This window comes from Prionailurus bengalensis, chromosome B1, assembly GCF_016509475.1.
Source record: "Prionailurus bengalensis isolate Pbe53 chromosome B1, Fcat_Pben_1.1_paternal_pri, whole genome shotgun sequence".
In the NCBI taxonomy this organism is placed as follows: Eukaryota; Metazoa; Chordata; class Mammalia; order Carnivora; family Felidae; genus Prionailurus; species Prionailurus bengalensis.
The window spans coordinates 166109861-166128168 of NC_057344.1; the positions used below are offsets into that span (position 1 = coordinate 166109861).

Sequence of the window (18308 nt, forward strand, 5' to 3'; positions counted from 1 at the left end):
GGGTTAGTATCCAAAATCTATAAAGAACTTATCAAACTCAACACCCAAAAAACAAATAATCCCGTGAAGAAATGGGCAAAAGACATGAATAGACACTTCTCCAGAGAAGACCTCCAGATGGCCAACCGACACATGAAAAAATGCTCAACATCACTCATCATCAGGGAAATACAAATCAAAACCACCATGAGATACCACCTTACACCTGTCAGAATGGCTTACATTAACAACTCAGGCAACAACAGATGTTGGCAAGGACGCGGAGAACGAGGATCTCTTTTGCACTGTTGGTGGGAATGCAAGCTGGTGCAGCCACTCTGGAAAACAGTATGGAGGTTCCTCAAAAAACTAAAAATAGAACTACCCTACAACCCAGCAATTGCACTACTAGGCAGCTATCCATGGAATACAGATGTGCTGTTTCGAAGGGACACATGCACCCCCATGTTTATAGCAGCACTATCAACAATAGCCAAAGTATGGAAAGGACCTAAATGTCCATCGATGGATGAATGGATAAAGAAGATGTGGTATGTGTGTGTGTATATATATATATATGTGTGTGTGTGTGTGTGTGTGTGTGTATACACACACACACATATATACGTGTATATATACACGTGTATATATATGCATTTACATACACGTGTATATATATATATACACGTGTATACATACACGTGTATATATATACACGTGTATATATATATGCATATACATACACGTGTATATATACGCATATATATACACGTGTATAGATACACATATATACGTGTATATATGTATGTACGTATATATATACAATGGAGTATTACTCAGCAATCAAAAAGAATGAAATCTTGCCATTTGCGACTATGTGGATGGAACTGGAGGGTATTATGCTAAGTGAAATTAGTCAGAGAAAGACAAATATCATAGGACTTCAACCATATGAAGACTCTAAGACAGAACTGATGAACATAAGGGAAGGGAAGGGAAGCAAAAATAATATAAAAACAAGGAAGGGGACAAACATAAGAGACTCTTAAATATGGAGAACAAACAGAGGGTTACTGAAGGGGTTGTGGGAGGGGGGATGGGCTAAATGGGTAAGGGGCATTAAGGAATCTACTCCTGAAATCATTGTTGCACTATATGCTAACTAATTGGCATATAAATTTAAAAAATAAAATAAAATCTACTGGAAAAAAGAAATCTTTATACTTAATAATACAGCAGAAAGAAAGAAAGAAAGAAGAAAGAAAGAAAACATTACACATCTATTATCTCACAGTTTCTGGTGTCTGTAACCTGGGAATGACTTACCTGGATCCTCTGCTTTAGGGTCTGTCATATGGGTACAATCAAGGTATTGGCCAGGGCTGGGGTCTTATTTGAATCATACAATTGGAAGAATTTCAGTTCCTCAAGAGTTATTGGACTGATGACCTATTTCTAGCTGGCTGTTGACCAGAGGTCACTCTTAAATTTTTTTTTTAATGTTTATTTATTTTTGAGAGAGAGACAGAGCATGAGTGGGGGAGGAGCAGAGAGAGAGGGAGACAGAATCAGAAGCAGGCTCCAGGTCCTGAACTGTCAGCACAGGGTCCAACGTGGGGCTCGAACCCATGAACCATGAGATCACAACCTGAGCTGAAGTCGGATGCTCAACCGGCTGAGCCACCCAGGCACCCCCAGAGGTCACTGTTAAGTTCTTGTCACATGAGCCCCCCAATATGGCAACTTGCTTTACCAAATCCAATAAGGAAGAGTGTGCTAGCAATAGAGAAGTCATAATCTTATGTACCGTAATGATGGAATGACATCCCATTACCTTGTATTGGTTGTAAGGAGTCTCAAGGAGAGGGAGGGACTTCAACAGGCATGAATAACAGGAGGTGAGGATCATTAGGGACCATCTTAGAGTCTGCCTGTCACAGAGACTCTTTTTTTTTTTTTAAATGGTAAAAGAGTTTTAAATCCTAAGCTCTTCTAATATATTGAAAGGTTGGTTTCTTTGCCAAAAATAAAAAGTGGCAACAAAATGCAGTGTGAGATCCCGAATGGAGGTCTTGGGAAGATTGGAATAGAGTTCTTCGTTAAAGGTATTGTACCAATATTAATTTTCTGGTTCTGATGATTATACTGTAGTTATATAAGATGTTTGCCTTGGGGGAGGCTGGATGAAGGATATATGGAAACTTTTTGTAATATTCCTATAACTTGTCTGTAAGTCAAAAAGTAGGCCAAAGTAAAGAAATTGAAAAAATAAATGATTTGTCAAATTTAAAACCCATAGCTATGTAAGCTTACTTTGTGACCTTGTTCAGGAACTTTAAAATTTATCTCTTTATCAGAACTTTTTTTTTTTTTTTTTTGCAAATAACATGTATAGATTTGGGGAGACATGAGATGTTGGTTAAAGGGCACAGTAAAAAAAAAATTTTAAAAACTGTAAATAAAGCTAACAATTTTGGTAGATAAGTTCACTAAAAATTATATTGGTAAAATCTCCCATTTTTTAGGTAAATTATTTTAGAATGTCCCTGCTCGTGAAAATAAAAGCTTCACTATCATTATATAGTGGAATTATTTATGTATTTCTTTATATGTCTTTGTTTCAACAAATAGTTACAGAGGTGATGCAACAGGTTTTCTGCTTGAACTTTAGTTGAAATGTGTTAGGGACTTGGGCACAACACCAAATGCGCTTCCCACATCAATTTAAAATAATCGCCCGTGCTAAAATAGTATTCTCATAGCCAAATCTGACTCTTCGCCTGTGCGGTGCACTGTTTTCAGATGTCAGTCTGCTTACTGCTTGGGTATAGACACTCCTAATCCAAAATAGTGTGGCCTGTCTCACCACACTGTTCCATGTGATGAAAAGCCAAATACTTCAAGCCCTCGTAGGCAGTTGGATTTCGTGCAAAGCAAGAACAAATGGCTCCTCGTTTTGCTCCCTGTTTAAAAGGGCTGCTTGTTATAAATACTCATCACCATTCACATGTCCTGCTCTAACAGGTCTCTGTCGGTTACCCCTCTTAAGAGAGCTATTTGGAAACACTCTGGACATTTTTCTTAAGTCCTATTTTTAGAATGGAAGGCCTAATGGTATTTTAATGTCTCTATATATTCCCAGAACAAATCTTAAGGAAAAAAAAAATGTCTGTTACCTTTCGAAATTTAGCAAAGCTGGTAGGTTTAGCCCTGCTCCTCTGAGAAGTATTGTGTTAAAGAATGAATTTTGATTTATAGAATGTTAGTAGGAAAAGGACCGTGAGAAACCAGCCCTTCCAAACCCCTCACTTTTCGAATGAGGAAAGTGTGAGTCTTCGTGTGAGTGAATTGTTGGCCCAGGATCAGACAGTGAGGAGTGGCTGTGTGGAAGTTTTAGAGTGGTAGACGTATGCTTTCCTACAGAAAACGATCTTGATCAGAGTCCGTAACGGTCTTATCTCAGGTAAGACTCAGCTTTAGAACATGAAAACAATCTGCTAGGTGCTTGCGTGAAATTTTAATGCTCTTCTACAAGATTCTGAGAATAGATGTTGAGTCATCCAAAAATACGTGGGCTCAGAAGTGAGGAAAAGTCCGTGAACCTCTCGAGAGAATTGGGCTCTGCGTGTTCGACAGCTTTGCATGGATCTCCCCCACCCCACTCTATTGGATGAATGTTTCCCTGGTAAATGGCACCTGGCATTCCATCAACTAGCGATTCCTTTGCTCCAACCATCTTCTAATGATGCAAAAACCTTGGGAAGGTTAAGTGTCCCTCGGTTATTATGAATTACTCTGTGCTATTTTCATCTCTTTTCTTCTTTGGCAGCCTAATTGGGATCTGATCATTTGAGGAATGTAGTTTTGATTGTAGGAAGGGAAGGAAATGTTTAAGAGTGAGTAATGGTCTGGGCGGGGGGCGGTTATCTAAGTGGGACGCTGGAGTGAGGGTGGCCAGGATCATGTCAGAAACTGGGAAGGTCAGGAACTAGAAGGCAAAGAAAGAATGCTGAAGACAAGCCTGGCTTGTACCATGACTGTGGGCTGTCTCACACCTGGAAAAGAAAGAGAAATCACTTTACCCTTCCTTTGTGCTCCTTAGCTCCTTGGGCAAATACCGATTCATTGCAAGTTAACTAGGAGTTTGTGGAGTGAAGGGAGAGCCCAACCCCGTGTATACGGCTGGTCCACTCAAAGTGTATACAAGCATACCTTGTTTAATTGCACTTTCCATTATTGTGCTTCACAGATGTTTCATGTTTTACAAATTGGAGATTTGTGGCAACTCTGTGTCGAGCAAGTCTATCAGCGCCATTTTTCCAACAGCATTTGCTCACTTCATGTCTCTATGTCACATTGGGTAATTCTTGAAGTATTTCACATTTTTTTATTGTTACTATATTTGTTATGATGATCTGTGATCAGTGATCTTTGATGCACTATTGTATTTGTTTTCGAGGGTCATGAGCCACACCCATATAAGAGAACGAACTTAGTAAGTGTTGTGTGGGTTCTGACTGCTCCACAAGCTGGCCATTCCCCTGTCTCTCTCCCTCTCCTCAGTTCTCCCTTTTCCATGAAATGCAACAATATTAAAATCAGGCCCATGAATAACCCTACAGTGACCTGTAAGTGTTCAAGTGAAAGGAAGAGCCACGTGTCTCACGTGAAATCAAAAGCTAGAAATGATTGAGCTCAGTGAGGAAGGTGTATCAAAAGCGAAGAGAGGCCGAAAGCTAGGCCTCTTGTGCGAAACACCCAAATTGTGAATGCAAAGGAAAAGTGCTAAGGAAATTAAAAGTGCCACTCCAGTGAACACATGAATGATAAGAAAGCTAAATAGCCTTGTTGCTGATAGGGAGAAGGTTTGAGAGGTCTGGATAGAAGATCAAACCAGCCACAACATTCCTGTGAGCCAAAGCCTCATCCAGAGCAAGGCCCTAACTCTCTTCAATTCTGTGAAGGCTGAGAGAAGTGGAAAAGTTGCAAAAGAAAAGGGCGAGGCTAGCAGAAGTTGGTTCATGAGGTTTAAGAAAAGAAGCCATCTCTAGAACATAAAGGTGCAAGGGGAGGCAGCAAGTGCTGACGTAGAAGCTGCAGCAAGTTACCCAGAGATCTAGGTTAGGTACTTAATGAAGGTGGCTGCACTAAACAACAGATTTTCAGCATAAATGAAACAGCCTTCTATTGGAAGAAAATGCCACCTAGGGCTTTCATAGTTAGAGAGGAGAAGTCAAGGCCTGGCTTCAAAACTTCAAAGAACAGGCTGACTCTATAAGGGGCTAAGGCAGTGGTTGACTTGAAATGGAAGCCAGTGTTTCTACACTCTTCCAAAATCTCTAGAGGCCTTATGAATTATGCCAAATCTACTCTACTTGTGCTCTATAGATGGAACGCAAAGCCTGGATAATAGCACATCTGTTTACAACCATGATTTACTGAATATTTTAAGCTAGATCTACTGCTCAGAAAAAAAAAAAATCTTTCAAAATATTGCTGCTCATTGACAATGCACCTAGTCACCCAAGAGCTCTGATGGAGGTGAACCATGAGGTTAATGTTGTTTTCATGCCTGTTAACACAGCATCCATTCTGTAGCCCATGGGTCAAGGAGTAATTTTAATTTTGAAGTCTTTACTATTTAAGAAATGTGTTTTGTAAGGCTATAGCTGCCATAGATAGTGATTCCTTTGATGGATCCGGGAAGAGTAAATCAAAACCTTCTGGATCGGATTAACCATTCAAATGCCTTAAAGACATTTGTGATTCGTGGGAAGTGGCCAAAATATTAACATTAAGAGGAGCTTGGAAGAAGTTGATTCCGAGCCTCATGGATAACAGGGAGGGGTTCAGGACTTCAGTGGAGGAAGTCACTGCAAATGTGGTGGAAATAGTAAGAGAACTAGAACGACAAGTGGGGCCTGATGATGTGACCGAATTACCGCAATCTCAGGACAAAACATGAACAGATGACGGGCTGCTTCTTATGGATGAGCAAAGAAAGTGGTATCTGGAGTTGGAATCTACTCCTGGGAAGATGCTGCGAAAATTATTGAAATGACAACAAGAATTTAGAATACTACATAAGCTTAGTTTATAAAGCAGCAGCAAGGTTTGAGAAGATTGATTCCAATTTTGAAAGTTCTACTGTGGGTAAGATGCTATCACACAGCATCATGTGCTACAGAGGAATTGTTCATGAAAGGAAGAATCCGTGGATGAGGCAAACTTCATTGTTGTCTTATATTAAGAAATTGCTACAGCCACCCCGACCTTCAGCAACCACCACCTGCACCCCAGCAGCAGGACCCTGTACCCCAGGGTCCTGATGAGTCAGCAGCAAGACCCTGCACCCCAGCAGAAAGATTATAACTCGCTGAAAGCTCAGATGATGAGTAGCATTTTTTAGCAATAAAGTATTTTTTTAATTAAGGTATGGACACCACTTTTTTAGACATGATGCTATTGCACACTGAATAGACTATAGTGTAGTGTTAACATAACTTTTATAAATGCAATGGGAAACCAAAAAATGCATTTGATTTGCTTTGTTGTGACTTCTCTTTATTGTGGTGGTCTGGAGCCTGTATCAAGTTTTGAACTAACCTTGAGTGGTGCTTTTGGAACATGCGTTCTTGAAGTATAGACTCACATAAATAGAGTTTGACTGAGCGTGTCCTGGGATCAATCTGCCTGGGTCTGAATCTTGGCTCTGACACTCACTACCTCAGTGATCTTGGGCAAGTCTCTTCTTATTTGTCCTGTGCTTCAACTTTTTTATTTGTATATTTGGGGCCATAATGAGAAATGAATGAGTTAATGCACATGAAGCACTTAGAACAGAACCTAGCAAAGTGTCGCAAAGGAATCGCGTAAGAATTCTGTGTTTTCCAGATTTCCTCAACCATGTCCTTCGGTTTTATTTGAGAAAATACAGTCTCTAACTTCTCTGGAATATGATTTTAAAATGCTATTTAAGTGATGCTTTCTCAAGTCCTATAAACATCACGATGGCAGTCAAGTGTCTTCTTTATACCAAGAAACTTGCCTGAACCGATTCATAATTTTATGTCCCAAACCTAATCTTTCAAATGCAAAACCTCTCTTTCTGCATCTTCATTAATAAATTTAGTTACATTTTAATGTAGGTAGATAATTATATGGAGATCAGGATTCTAAAAGATACTCAGTTTTTTTTTTTAATTTTTTTTTAACGTTTATTTATTTTTGAGACAGAGAGAGACGGAGCATGAACGGGGGAGGGGCAGAGAGAGAGGGAGACACAGAATCGGAAGCAGGCTCCAGGCTCTGAGCCATCAGCCCAGAGCCCGACGTGGGGCTCGAACTCACGGACCGTGAGATCGTGACCTGAGCTGAAGTCGGAGGTTTAACCGACTGAGCCACCCAGGCGCCCCTAAAAGATACTCAGTTTTAAGACAAATTCCTGAGACGAAGGCCAAAAGCATTTGCATCTGAGTGTAATTGTTGAGGACCCCGTTTCCATACTTTTGTTGTTCTTTTTAAAGTTTATTTATTTGGGGGGAGACAGAGAGAGTTTGAGCAAGGGAGGGTCAGAGAGAGAGGGAGAATCCCAAGTAGGCTCCGTGCTGTTAGCACAGAATCCAAAATAGGTCTTGAACTCACGAACCAACCGTGATGTCATGACCTGAGCCAAAAATCAACAGTCGGACACTCAACTGACTGAGCCACCCAGGCGCCCCCATGTTTTTATATATAATAAGATCTCTCTCCCGAGATTCTTTTATAGATTCTATCCGACTCTATCACTCTATCAGTGGCTGGTACATGTTTCTGCAATCCATAGAAGTATCAATGGGGAATTTTAATGTTCTTGTTTCATCAAAGGATTTTTAAAGCTGAATTATTCCATCCTTATGTGGGAATAGACAATATGGAAGAGTAGATAGAGCATGAACTGAAATTTCAAACACCTGGATTCTCTTCCCGCTTCTGCCATTAAGAAGATTGTGCTCTTGAGCGTGTCCCAGAATCTTCTTAGGCCCATCTCCAGTAAGGGTTTGAACCAGATATCGTTTAAGGTTGTCACAGGGTGTGCTTTGCCTTGACTGACATGTATATTTTTTTCCCCAGTTTCCTTGAAACCACTTGAAATGGCTTAGCCCGATCACCAGCCAGGGTGAGAGATAGATACATTTTATTGCTGCAAAGTAGGAAACGCCACCTGTGTCTGGAAGGGAACAAGTCCCTGGCCTTCGTGTTGTAGCATTCTGATCCAGAAGTGTTCGATTGCCTGGCGGTTGAGTAGAGACAGGCTCCCAGAGCATCATTACCCTTACCAACAGCAGACAGTTGTTTGCATTCTTCTGTTTTGCCAAAGATAAAAGAGAAATCTGAGAAGATAAAAAACTTTAAAAACCGAAGATAAATAGTTTCTTACTGTAGACAAATAACTGAGTTTCCACTTGTCTCTGCTTTTTTTTCTGGGGAGGCTGTGGAGGTTAAGGCACAGCTTTCTGTCTGCCTCTCAAAGATACTTTTAATTTCTCAAAGGGAAGATGAAGAAATGAGATTAACCTATTTTGTGACCTACTTCTGCTTTTCCAATTTGGGGACCTTCATTTCTATGTTAATTTACTCCATTTGAGATTAACTAGAGCTCCTTTTTTTTTTTTTGACAGTTTTACTTCACACGAAATTGAGGGAAAAAAATCATTTGGGATAAATACTTCTACAAGAGATAGTGAGCTGATATGTTATGGAACTAGCTTCTTGTCCCCAGAATCATGATAATAGGGTGGCTGAAATCCTTGTTTTAGGACTTAATGTGGAAATTTAAATTGTTGACTACACTAAATATAGATTCAGATGATGTCTCAGCACTGGCGGCCAGCTTTTCTTTAATTTCATTGTTATTTCAGGAAGTAGTCTATAAAAACATTAATTTTCATCTTTTCTTTCCTTCTAGTCATGGACTCCTGCCCTGTAGGTCCTTCTGTGAGGCTGCAAAAGAGGGCTGTGAATCAGTCCTAGGGATGGTGAATGCCTCCTGGCCGGATTTCCTCACATGCTCCCAGTTTAGAGTCCAAAACGAAAGCAGCAACGTCAGCAGGATTTGCTTCTCACCACAACAGGAGAAAGGAAAGCAATGTAGGTGTCTGTGTTTCATTTCATTAAACAAAATTTTATTGAAAAATGCTATTCATACAAGCACATATACAAATAATATATACTTCAATACATTTTATGAAAGTGATCAGATCCTTATAAGCAGCACCCAGATTAAGAAATAGATCACACCGGGGCGCCTGGGTGGCGCAGTCGGTTAAGCGTCCGACTTCAGCCAGGTCACGATCTCGCGGTCCGTGAGTTCGAGCCCGGCGTCGGGCTCTGGGCTGATGGCTCAGAGCCTGGAGCCTGTTTCCGATTCTGTGTCTCCCTCTCTCTCTGCCCCTCCCCCGTTCATGCTCTGTCTCTCTCTGTCCCCAAAATAAATAAACGTTGAAAAAAAAAATTTAAAGAAATAGATCACACCAAACTTATACATAAATGTTCATAAGTGGCATTGTTTATGGTAACCAAAAAGTGGAAACAACCCAAATGTTCTTCAACTAATGTATGGATTTTAAAAAAATAGTATATTCATACAGCGGAATAGTAATTGACAGTAAAAATGCACGAAGTACTGATACATGCTACAACACGGATTAACCTTGAAAATATTAGGTAAGTGGAAGAAGCAAATCACAAAAGGTCCAGCATCCCAGAAAAATCTCTCAAGCCCCCTTTCAGTCGTCTGAAAGAAACCCAAAAGAAACCTCTCTTCTAAGAGAAGCAATCTAAGGTGACTTCTGCCATCTTAGATAGGCTTGCCTACTTTTGAGATTCATGTCACTGGAATTGAGCAGGATGGACTCCTTTTGTATCTAGCTTCATTTGCTCAACATTATGTTTGAGAGATTCGTTATGTTTTCACCTTTGTGGTTCCTTCATTCTCATTGTTGTATAGTATTCTAATATATGGTTATATCCCAATATATTTTTTCTATTCAGTTGTTGATAGATGTTTGAGTTGTTTCTAGCTATTATGAATAGTGGAGCCACGACTATTCTTGTACATGTCTTTGAACATGCTCATATGTTTATTCAGCAGAGTTTTTTAAAGTGTTTGTACCCATTCATCCTCCTACCAGCTATGTTTGAAAGTTGCAGTTGCCCCAAATCCTCCCCAGCACTTGTTGCTGTCTTTTTCATTTTAGCAATTCTCATGGTGCTGTGATCTTTTGTGGTTTTAAGTTGCATTTTCCTGATGAGTTAGATTGATTTTTCTGAAACTTTTAGTTGTGTGAATATTCCTTTTTGTGAAGTGTCTGTCCAAGTATTTTGTCCATTCTTTGACTGGGAAGTCTCCCTTTTTGTTCTTGATTTTCATTTCATTATGCATTCTGGATATGTCAACTCTTGGGAATATGTATTGTGACTATCTCCCACTTGGTTGGCTTGCTTTTCTTATTAGTGTCTATTGTGGAATAGAAGGTTGTAATTTTAATGGGTCCATATTATCAACCCTTTATTTTGTGATTCATTTTTGATATCTTATATAAGACATCTTTGCCTACATCAAAACATAGAAGCTTTCCCCCACCCCACCCCCCATGTTTTCTTCTTGGAGCTTTATTGTTTCAGTGTTAACGTTTATACCTAAAATATTCTGGAACTAATTTTTGTGTATGGTGTGAGCTATGGATTAACTTTTTTTTTCCTGCACATATATTTAATTGACCCCACTGCCCTTTATTTATTTGGAGTACTGTCTTTCCCCTCTGCACTGTCATGTCACCTTGGTTATCAGTCAAGTGATTGATTATATGTACATATATATCTAGACCCTCCATTTGACATAGAATTAAGCCAATACCACTCTGTCTGGACCACTGTAATTTTATAATAAGTCTTTAAATTTAATAGTGTAAGTCTTTCAGCCTTTTTCTTCTTAAAGATGGTTTGCCTATTCTTGGCCCTTCCATTTTATGTAAATTTTCAAATCACCTTGCAGTTGCCACAAATGCCTTTTGTTTTCTTTTGTTTTGTTTTGAATTGGGATTGTATTAAATCCATAAATCAAACTGGGGAGAATTGCTTTACAACACTGAGGCCTCCAAACCATCAAAATGATATACTATGGTAATCTTTAATTAAGTATTTTAATGACTTACTCCTTAAATTTTGTCAAAAATGTTTGGTAATTTCAACCAGAAAGATATTACACATCTTCCCTTAGATTTATTCATGGGTATTTGATATTTTTGATGTCATTGTAAATAGAAACTCAAAAAAATTTTTTTTCTGTTTGTGTAGAAATAAATCACATATTGATTTTTATAACTCTCATTTGGATTTTCTAAGTACACATTATGTCATCTACAAATGGCAGTTTATTTTCTCCTTTCTAATCGTGCTTTCTGTTTTTCCTCTGTCAGAGAAGGGTTTCAATATTTCACCTTTAATTATAATGTTTGCAGGAAGACTTTATGGATATCTGTGTCAGATTAAGGAAGTCCTTTCTATTTCTGGTTTGCTAAGGTTTTTTTTTTTTAAATCATGAATAGTTGGGGCGCCTGGGTAGCTCAGTCGGTTAAGCGTCCAGCTTCGGCCCAGGTCATGATCTCACAGTTCGTGGGTTCGAGCCCCGCGTCGGGCTCTGTGCTGACAGCTTAGAGCCTGGAGCCTGCTTCGGATTCTGTGTCTCCCTCTCTCTCTGCCCCTCCCCAGCTCATGCTCGCACTCTGTCTCTGTCAAAAATAAATAAACCTAAAAAAAAAAAATCATGAGTAGTTTTTGAATTTTATCAAATGCATTTTCTACACTTGTGAGATGATACGATTTTCTCTATATTATGTTAAAAACATAATATTTAGTGATATATAATGAATATGCCATAACATTCACTCTCTAACATGTATAATTAACTGTTTTTTTGTATACTTGGAGAGTTGTGCAACCATCACAGCCATCTAATTCCAAAATATTTTTATCACCCAAAAAAGAAACCCCATACCCATTATCAGTAGTGCCATTTTCTCCTCTCCTACTCCCTGGAAACCACTAATCTACTTTCTGATTCTATGGATTTGCCTATTTTGGCCATTTCGCATAAATGGAATCAGATGATATGGGACCTCTGGTGATTTGCTGCCTTCATTTGGCAGTTTTCAAGGTTTATCCATGTTGCAGTATGTATCAGTACTTCATGCATTTTTATTGTCAATTACTATTACTTTGTATGAACATACTATTTAAACATTTTTTTTTTGGTTTTATTTATTTTTGAGAGACAGAGAGAGACAGAGGGCAAGTGGGGGAAAGGCAGAGAGGGGGAGACACAGAACCCGAAGCAGGTTCCAGGCTCTGAGCTGTCAGCACAGAGCCTGACACGGGGCTTGAACCCACAATCTGTGAGATCATGACCTGAACCGAAGTCCGGCGCTTAACCGTCTGAGCCACCCAGGCACCCGATTATACTATTTTTTTTTTTAACCCATACATTAATTGAGGAACATTTAGGTTGTTTCTACTTTTTGTTTATTATGAATGATGATGCTACAGTAGACTTTCATGTGCAAGTTTTATGTGAGTATATGTTTTCAATTCCCTTGGGTATGTATCTTGGAGTAGAATTGCTGTGACTAGTAATAACTGTTTAACATTTTGAGGAAATGCCAGTCTCACCAGCAGTGTAGAAGCGTTCCAGTTTCTCTGCATCCTCACCAACACTTTTTATCCTTTTTGATTGTAACCATCCTGGTGGGTAGGAAGTGATATCTCATTGTGGTTTTGTTTTACATGTTGCTAATGACTAATTATGGAGTTAATTCAACATTTCATGAGCTTGTTAGCCATTTGTATGTCTTTTTAGAAATATATTTTCAAATATGAGGTCCATTTTAAAACTAGGTAATTTGTCTTTAAATTGTTGAATTAGGGGTGCCTGGGTGGCTCAGTGGGTTGAGCACCTGACTTCGGCTCAGGTCATGATCTCCCGGTTTGTGAGTTCGAGCCCTGTGTCAGGCTCTGTGCTGACAGCTCGGAGCCTGGAGCCTGCTTCGGATTCTGTGTCTCCTTCTCTCTCTGCCCCTTCCCCACTCATGCTCTGTCTCTCTCTCTGTCTCTCAAAAATGAATAAACATTAAAAAAATAATACAAAAATAAAATAAATTGTTGAATTGTAAGAATTCTTCATCCACTCTGGATACAAGCCCATTATCAGATATATTATTTGCAAATATTTTCGTATGTTCTGTGGAGTGTCTTTTCAAATGATTTTCCTGTTTCTTTTTTTTTTCTCCAAGTGATTTTCAAGTGACTTTTCTTTTGTTTTTTAATGTTTATTTATTTATTTTGAGAAAGAGCTAGAGAGAGCACAAGCATGAGAGGGGCAGAGAGAGAGGGAGAGAGAGAATCCTAAGCAGGCTCCACGCTGTCAACATGAAGCCTGATGCAGGGCTGGATTTCACAACCATGAGATCATGACCTGAGTCAAAGTCAGGAGTTGGATGCTTAACTGAGCCACCCAGGCACCCCTCAAGTGACTTTTCTTGGTTGTGTCCTTTGAAGCACATAAGTTTTTTTTTTTTTAACTTTGAAGGAAGTTCAACTTATCTATCTTTTGTCACTTCTGCTTTTAATGTCATGTCTAGAAAGTTTTAGTCTAACCCAAGGTTGCTAATATTTACTCCTGTTTCCTTCTAAGAGTTTTAAGATTTTAGCTCTCATATGTAGGTCATCAATTCATTTTGAATTAATTTTCGTATATGGTATGAGGTAGGGGTCTAACCTCATCCAGTTATCTCAGGACCAACTATTGAAGAGACAATTCTTTCCCCATTGAATGGACTTGGTATCCTTGTCAAAAATCATTTGGCCACAGATGTATGGGTTTATGTATGAAATCTCAATTCTATTCCATTTATTGATATGTCTATTCTTATGTGAGTATCCACTGTATTATTATAGCTTTGCAGTAAGATTATTACTGGAAGCACAGAAGGACATTTAAAAATGATACAAGAATCAATGCATCAAGAAGCCATAACCTAATGTCAGAGCTCAGAAATATATGAAGCAAAAACTTATAGAATTAAAGGGAAAAATAGATAACAGTTAATACTCCCCTTTCAATAGTGGATAGAAAAACTAGGTGGAAGATCTATAAGGAAGAAGAATTGAAAAACATTATAAGCCAACTTGATTTACTAGCCATCTGTAGAACATTACATCTAACAACAGCAAAATATATGTAAGCATGTATGCATCTCAAATTTTTCTTTTTTTTAATGTTTTTATTTATTAATTTTTGAGAGAAAGACTGAGCCTGAGTGGGAGAGGGTCAGAGAGAGAGAGAGAGAGAGAGAGAGAGAGAATCCCAGGCAGGCTCACAGACTCTGCACTATCAGTGCAGAGCCCAATGCAGGACTCAAACTTATGAACCGTGAGATCATGACCTGAGCCAAATCAAGAGTCAGAGGCTTAACTGACTGAGCCATCTAGTCTCCCCTCAAATTTTTAATTTTTTAACTTTCAACCTATTTGTGTCTCTGAATATGAGTTGAATAGTGTTTTTTTATGCACTAGGCAAATCCTTGCCTTTTGACTATAGTGTTCAATTCATTTACATTTAATGTAATTACTAATAAGAGAAGATCTACATCTTCTGTTGTGCTATTTGTTTTCTTTTTTTTCTTTTTTCTTTTCTTTTTTTTTTTAGAGAGAGAGAGAGAGAGAGAGCTGGAGAGAAGGGTAGAGAGAAAGAATCTTAAGCAGGTTTCATGTCCAGTGCAAAGCCCAACATGGGGCTTGATCCCACAACCCTGCTTGTTAAGCATCTCTGGTGAAATTTTCATTTTATTGTTGTACTTTTCAACTACTGAATTTCTATTTGGTTCATTTTTTTAAGAAAAAAACTAATTTATATCTCTTTGTTAATGCTCTATTTGTTGAAACATTGTTATTATACTTTAGTTCTTTTGAAATGGGTTTCTCTAATTCTTTGAATATATTTAACATAGCTGATATAAATTATTTGTCTGTAAGTCCAATATCTGAGCCTCCTCGGTGACAGTTTCTATTGACTGTTTTTTTTCCTTACATATCAGTCATACTTTCTTGTCTCTTTGTCATATTTTGTTGCTATTGTTGAAAATTGGATATTTTAAATAATATAATGTACAACTCTTCAAATCAAAATTTCCCTCTCCCCAGGATTTGTTGTTGTTACTAGTTGGTGTTGTTACTAGTTACTTGTTTAGTGATTTCCCTAAACTAACTTTGTATTGTAACATTTGTATTCTTTGTCATGTCTGGCCATTGAAAGTTTTACCCAGATAGCAGCTCAGTGGTGAGCTGTTTATTGGAGAGATATTTTTTAAAATGCCTTGAACCAATAAGTCTCCCACCCTTTTCCAATGGGTTCTGTGTGTATACTGTGGTAGGACTTAAACACTCTGGCAATTTACAACTCTGCCTTAGCCTTCAATTCCTACTTATGTAGAGCCTCAATGTCAGCTAGAGGTAAGACATCAGAGGGATATTCCCAGCTGTTCTTATTCCAAGTGTCAGCATTCGTTTTTTCTTTCTTTCTTTCTTTCTTTCTTTCTTTCTTTCTTTCTTTCTAAACTCCCTAATTCAGGCTTTACATTGCCAAAAAGATCTGCTTTCATTCGCTGCTTATCCTTCAGTAGAGCTTGAACACTCTGACTATTAATTCTTGGGCTTGGTCCTCAGTTTTCTAGACTCTCCAGCTACGGTGTTGTAAGAGCCTCTTTCTAAGCTACTGCAGAGGCTTTTTGGCTTTCACACATGAGTTACAATTATCTGTAGCTTTGAGTTATTGTTTTCTAGGTCATTGATGCTTAGCAGTAAGGCATCCAGTTCACTGTCCTTATAGTTACTTTTTTTTTTCACTTCTCAAACCCCATTCAGTGCATTCCTTTGCATAGGTACATTATTCCAATTCACCTCTGATGAGGGTTTTAACAATTGGACTCCCTGATTGTGTCGGGGAATGTCTGCCCTAACTACCAGGAATGACAACACTTTCACAGCAGTGAGTAATCCAGATCAATAACCGTATGTTACAACATGCTCTCTTGGATCACTCCTGAGACTGTCACAAACAAGTTGAGTTTTTCAGAAGCAGTCATTGAGATGGAGTTTGTTGTACAGGATATTCATTAGGCATCAGCACTTGTGTAAAGGAGGGAGAGTAAACAGGATTGAGCAGAAGAAGAAATTGAAATTTGATCCAGGCCCTTCAAAGTCTCTTGCTAAATCCATGCAAAGCTCTGGAGTATATGTGATCTGAGAAAGGTGTTCCATATTAGGCCCAAATAGCTGGTTCTTTACATCCCCATCTGAGTCATTGATGTGGTCCTTTCTGGGTAGGGTGTACCTTTGGGTGAGGCAGCTCTCTGCGGTTGGAGCAAAATCTGAAGGAGATAAAGACTGTTGGCTGACAGTTGGGACAACAAGGCCTTTCTTGAGGGCTAGACACATAGTGGAACAGATCACCTGGATCCAACACAGACTGACTGACTTTGCTGTTTTAATAAGGCTCCATCTACCTACCTCTGGTTTGTCCTAAGTCTGAGGGTGCACTTTGCCTGTGGTCCCAAATGAGAAACTGGGTTTTTACTGTGTTCTGTTCTTCCTTGGGCAATCCCAAATTCTATTTTTCCCTTCTCAGAACAATAAGATTGCTGGAATTTCCATTTTATGTTGCAGAGGTCTTTAGCCTCTTGCTCTTTGTGGAAAATGAAAGGGGAAAATCCTTCCAAGTGATAGGCCTACTTGTCTCTGTCTCCTTTCTCACCACATACATGGCCCCTTAATACCTCATCCCTTTGGCAGTATCCAAACTCTAACTTGTGTCTCTCTATACCTGTGGGAATGCCAAGATGTCTACTGGTTTCTCTGCCTCTTTGCAGCTGTGCTATGTCCAGATTCTCAGTTTATAGCACCATGCCAATAACTGGAAAGTTCCATAAGGGGAAAACATATCCACAGAATGCACACTCTTTGTTCTACAGTTATTTTCTCTCCAGGATCTTGGCCACTCACGTCCTAACAGTCTCGAGAGCTATAAGATGCCTTGATACAGATGTTTCTTCTGTTTTATCTGGCTTTTCTAGCTTTACTTGATGAGGGCATAGACCTGCTGGAAGTTACTACACTGAAGCCAGGAGTAGAAGTTTGTTTTATTTTATTTTTTTTGACACAATGTTTAGTAGAGGTCTGATGTTAAGCTGGGTTTCCATCCAAAAGACGGTATATAGCAATAAACCATAAGAAGGATGAGTGTATCTGAAAGAGAAGTCCCTCACATCTTATCTTGTGTAGCTACATTTGCCCCTGTTTTGATAAGAACACTTTATTAGTTGTCTTTATTAGAAGTCATTTGGAAAATGTAGCCCATTGGTACAGGATTTAAGAATCCATAGAGAGGGGAGCCTGGGTGGCGCAGTCGGTTAAGCGTCCGACTTCAGCCGGGTCACGATCTCGCAGTCCGGTGAGTTCGAGCCCCACGTCGGGCTCTGGGCTGATGGCTCGGAGCCTGGAGCCTGTTTCCGATTCTGTGTCTCCCTCTCTCTCTGCCCCTCCCCTGTTCATGTTCTGTCTCTCTCTGTCCCAAAAATAAATAAACGTTGAAAAAAAATTAAAAAAAAAAAAAAAAAAGTATTAAAAAAAAAAATAAAAAAAAAAGAATCCATAGAGAAAATTTAAGAATCAAAACATCATCAGTGTTCCTTAACGCTGATGGTTAAAGGGTTTCTTGAAAATCAAAGTAAGATTATCAATATTATTTAATAGCTCAGACTGAAATGCCAACTGAATATAGATAGGTTCTCCAGATATCAGAAAATATAAATTTTCTAATCTCAAAAAGTACCTTAGAAGTTTGATGAAGCATTTACATCCAAAAACATATGCTTAAAGAGACAGAAATTTCCTACGAGGATCTGAGATCCTCTGCTTGTCATAGTCTTTTTAGAATTCTTGTTGTAATATTTTCTCTGCGTAGAATTGATTCTCTGAAAATAAACCTGATAAAAAAAGTGTTTGATGCAATATTTTCCTAGAATTTAAAATAATTGTTCTGTCTCGTGCTTAATGGATAAATAGGATGTAGCAATCCTAGATATGTTCATGATACATGTCCTAGGGAGAGAGCTACTGCTAGCTATGATCTTTGTGTGTGCCTAAGAACATAATTTCTAGCATACACACACATGGTTACTAAATATGTGTTCACGTACTAAGAATATGAATACAACTAGAAAAGTCTTTGTTATATA

The 18308-nt window shown here is 38.7% G+C and overlaps 1 protein-coding gene across 3 annotated transcripts in view; it reads left to right on the top strand.

Annotated features, from left to right (window-relative positions):
* The window catches only part of CORIN (corin, serine peptidase), a 260812-nt gene that overhangs the window by 94323 nt on the left and 148181 nt on the right, over positions 1 to 18308 (top strand). For all 3 annotated transcript variants that reach the window (XM_043572726.1, XM_043572727.1, XM_043572728.1), the window contains exon 5: positions 8927 to 9108. In XM_043572726.1, coding sequence (XP_043428661.1) covers positions 8927 to 9108 — 182 coding nt within the window. The remainder of the gene's footprint in view (positions 1 to 8926; positions 9109 to 18308) is intronic.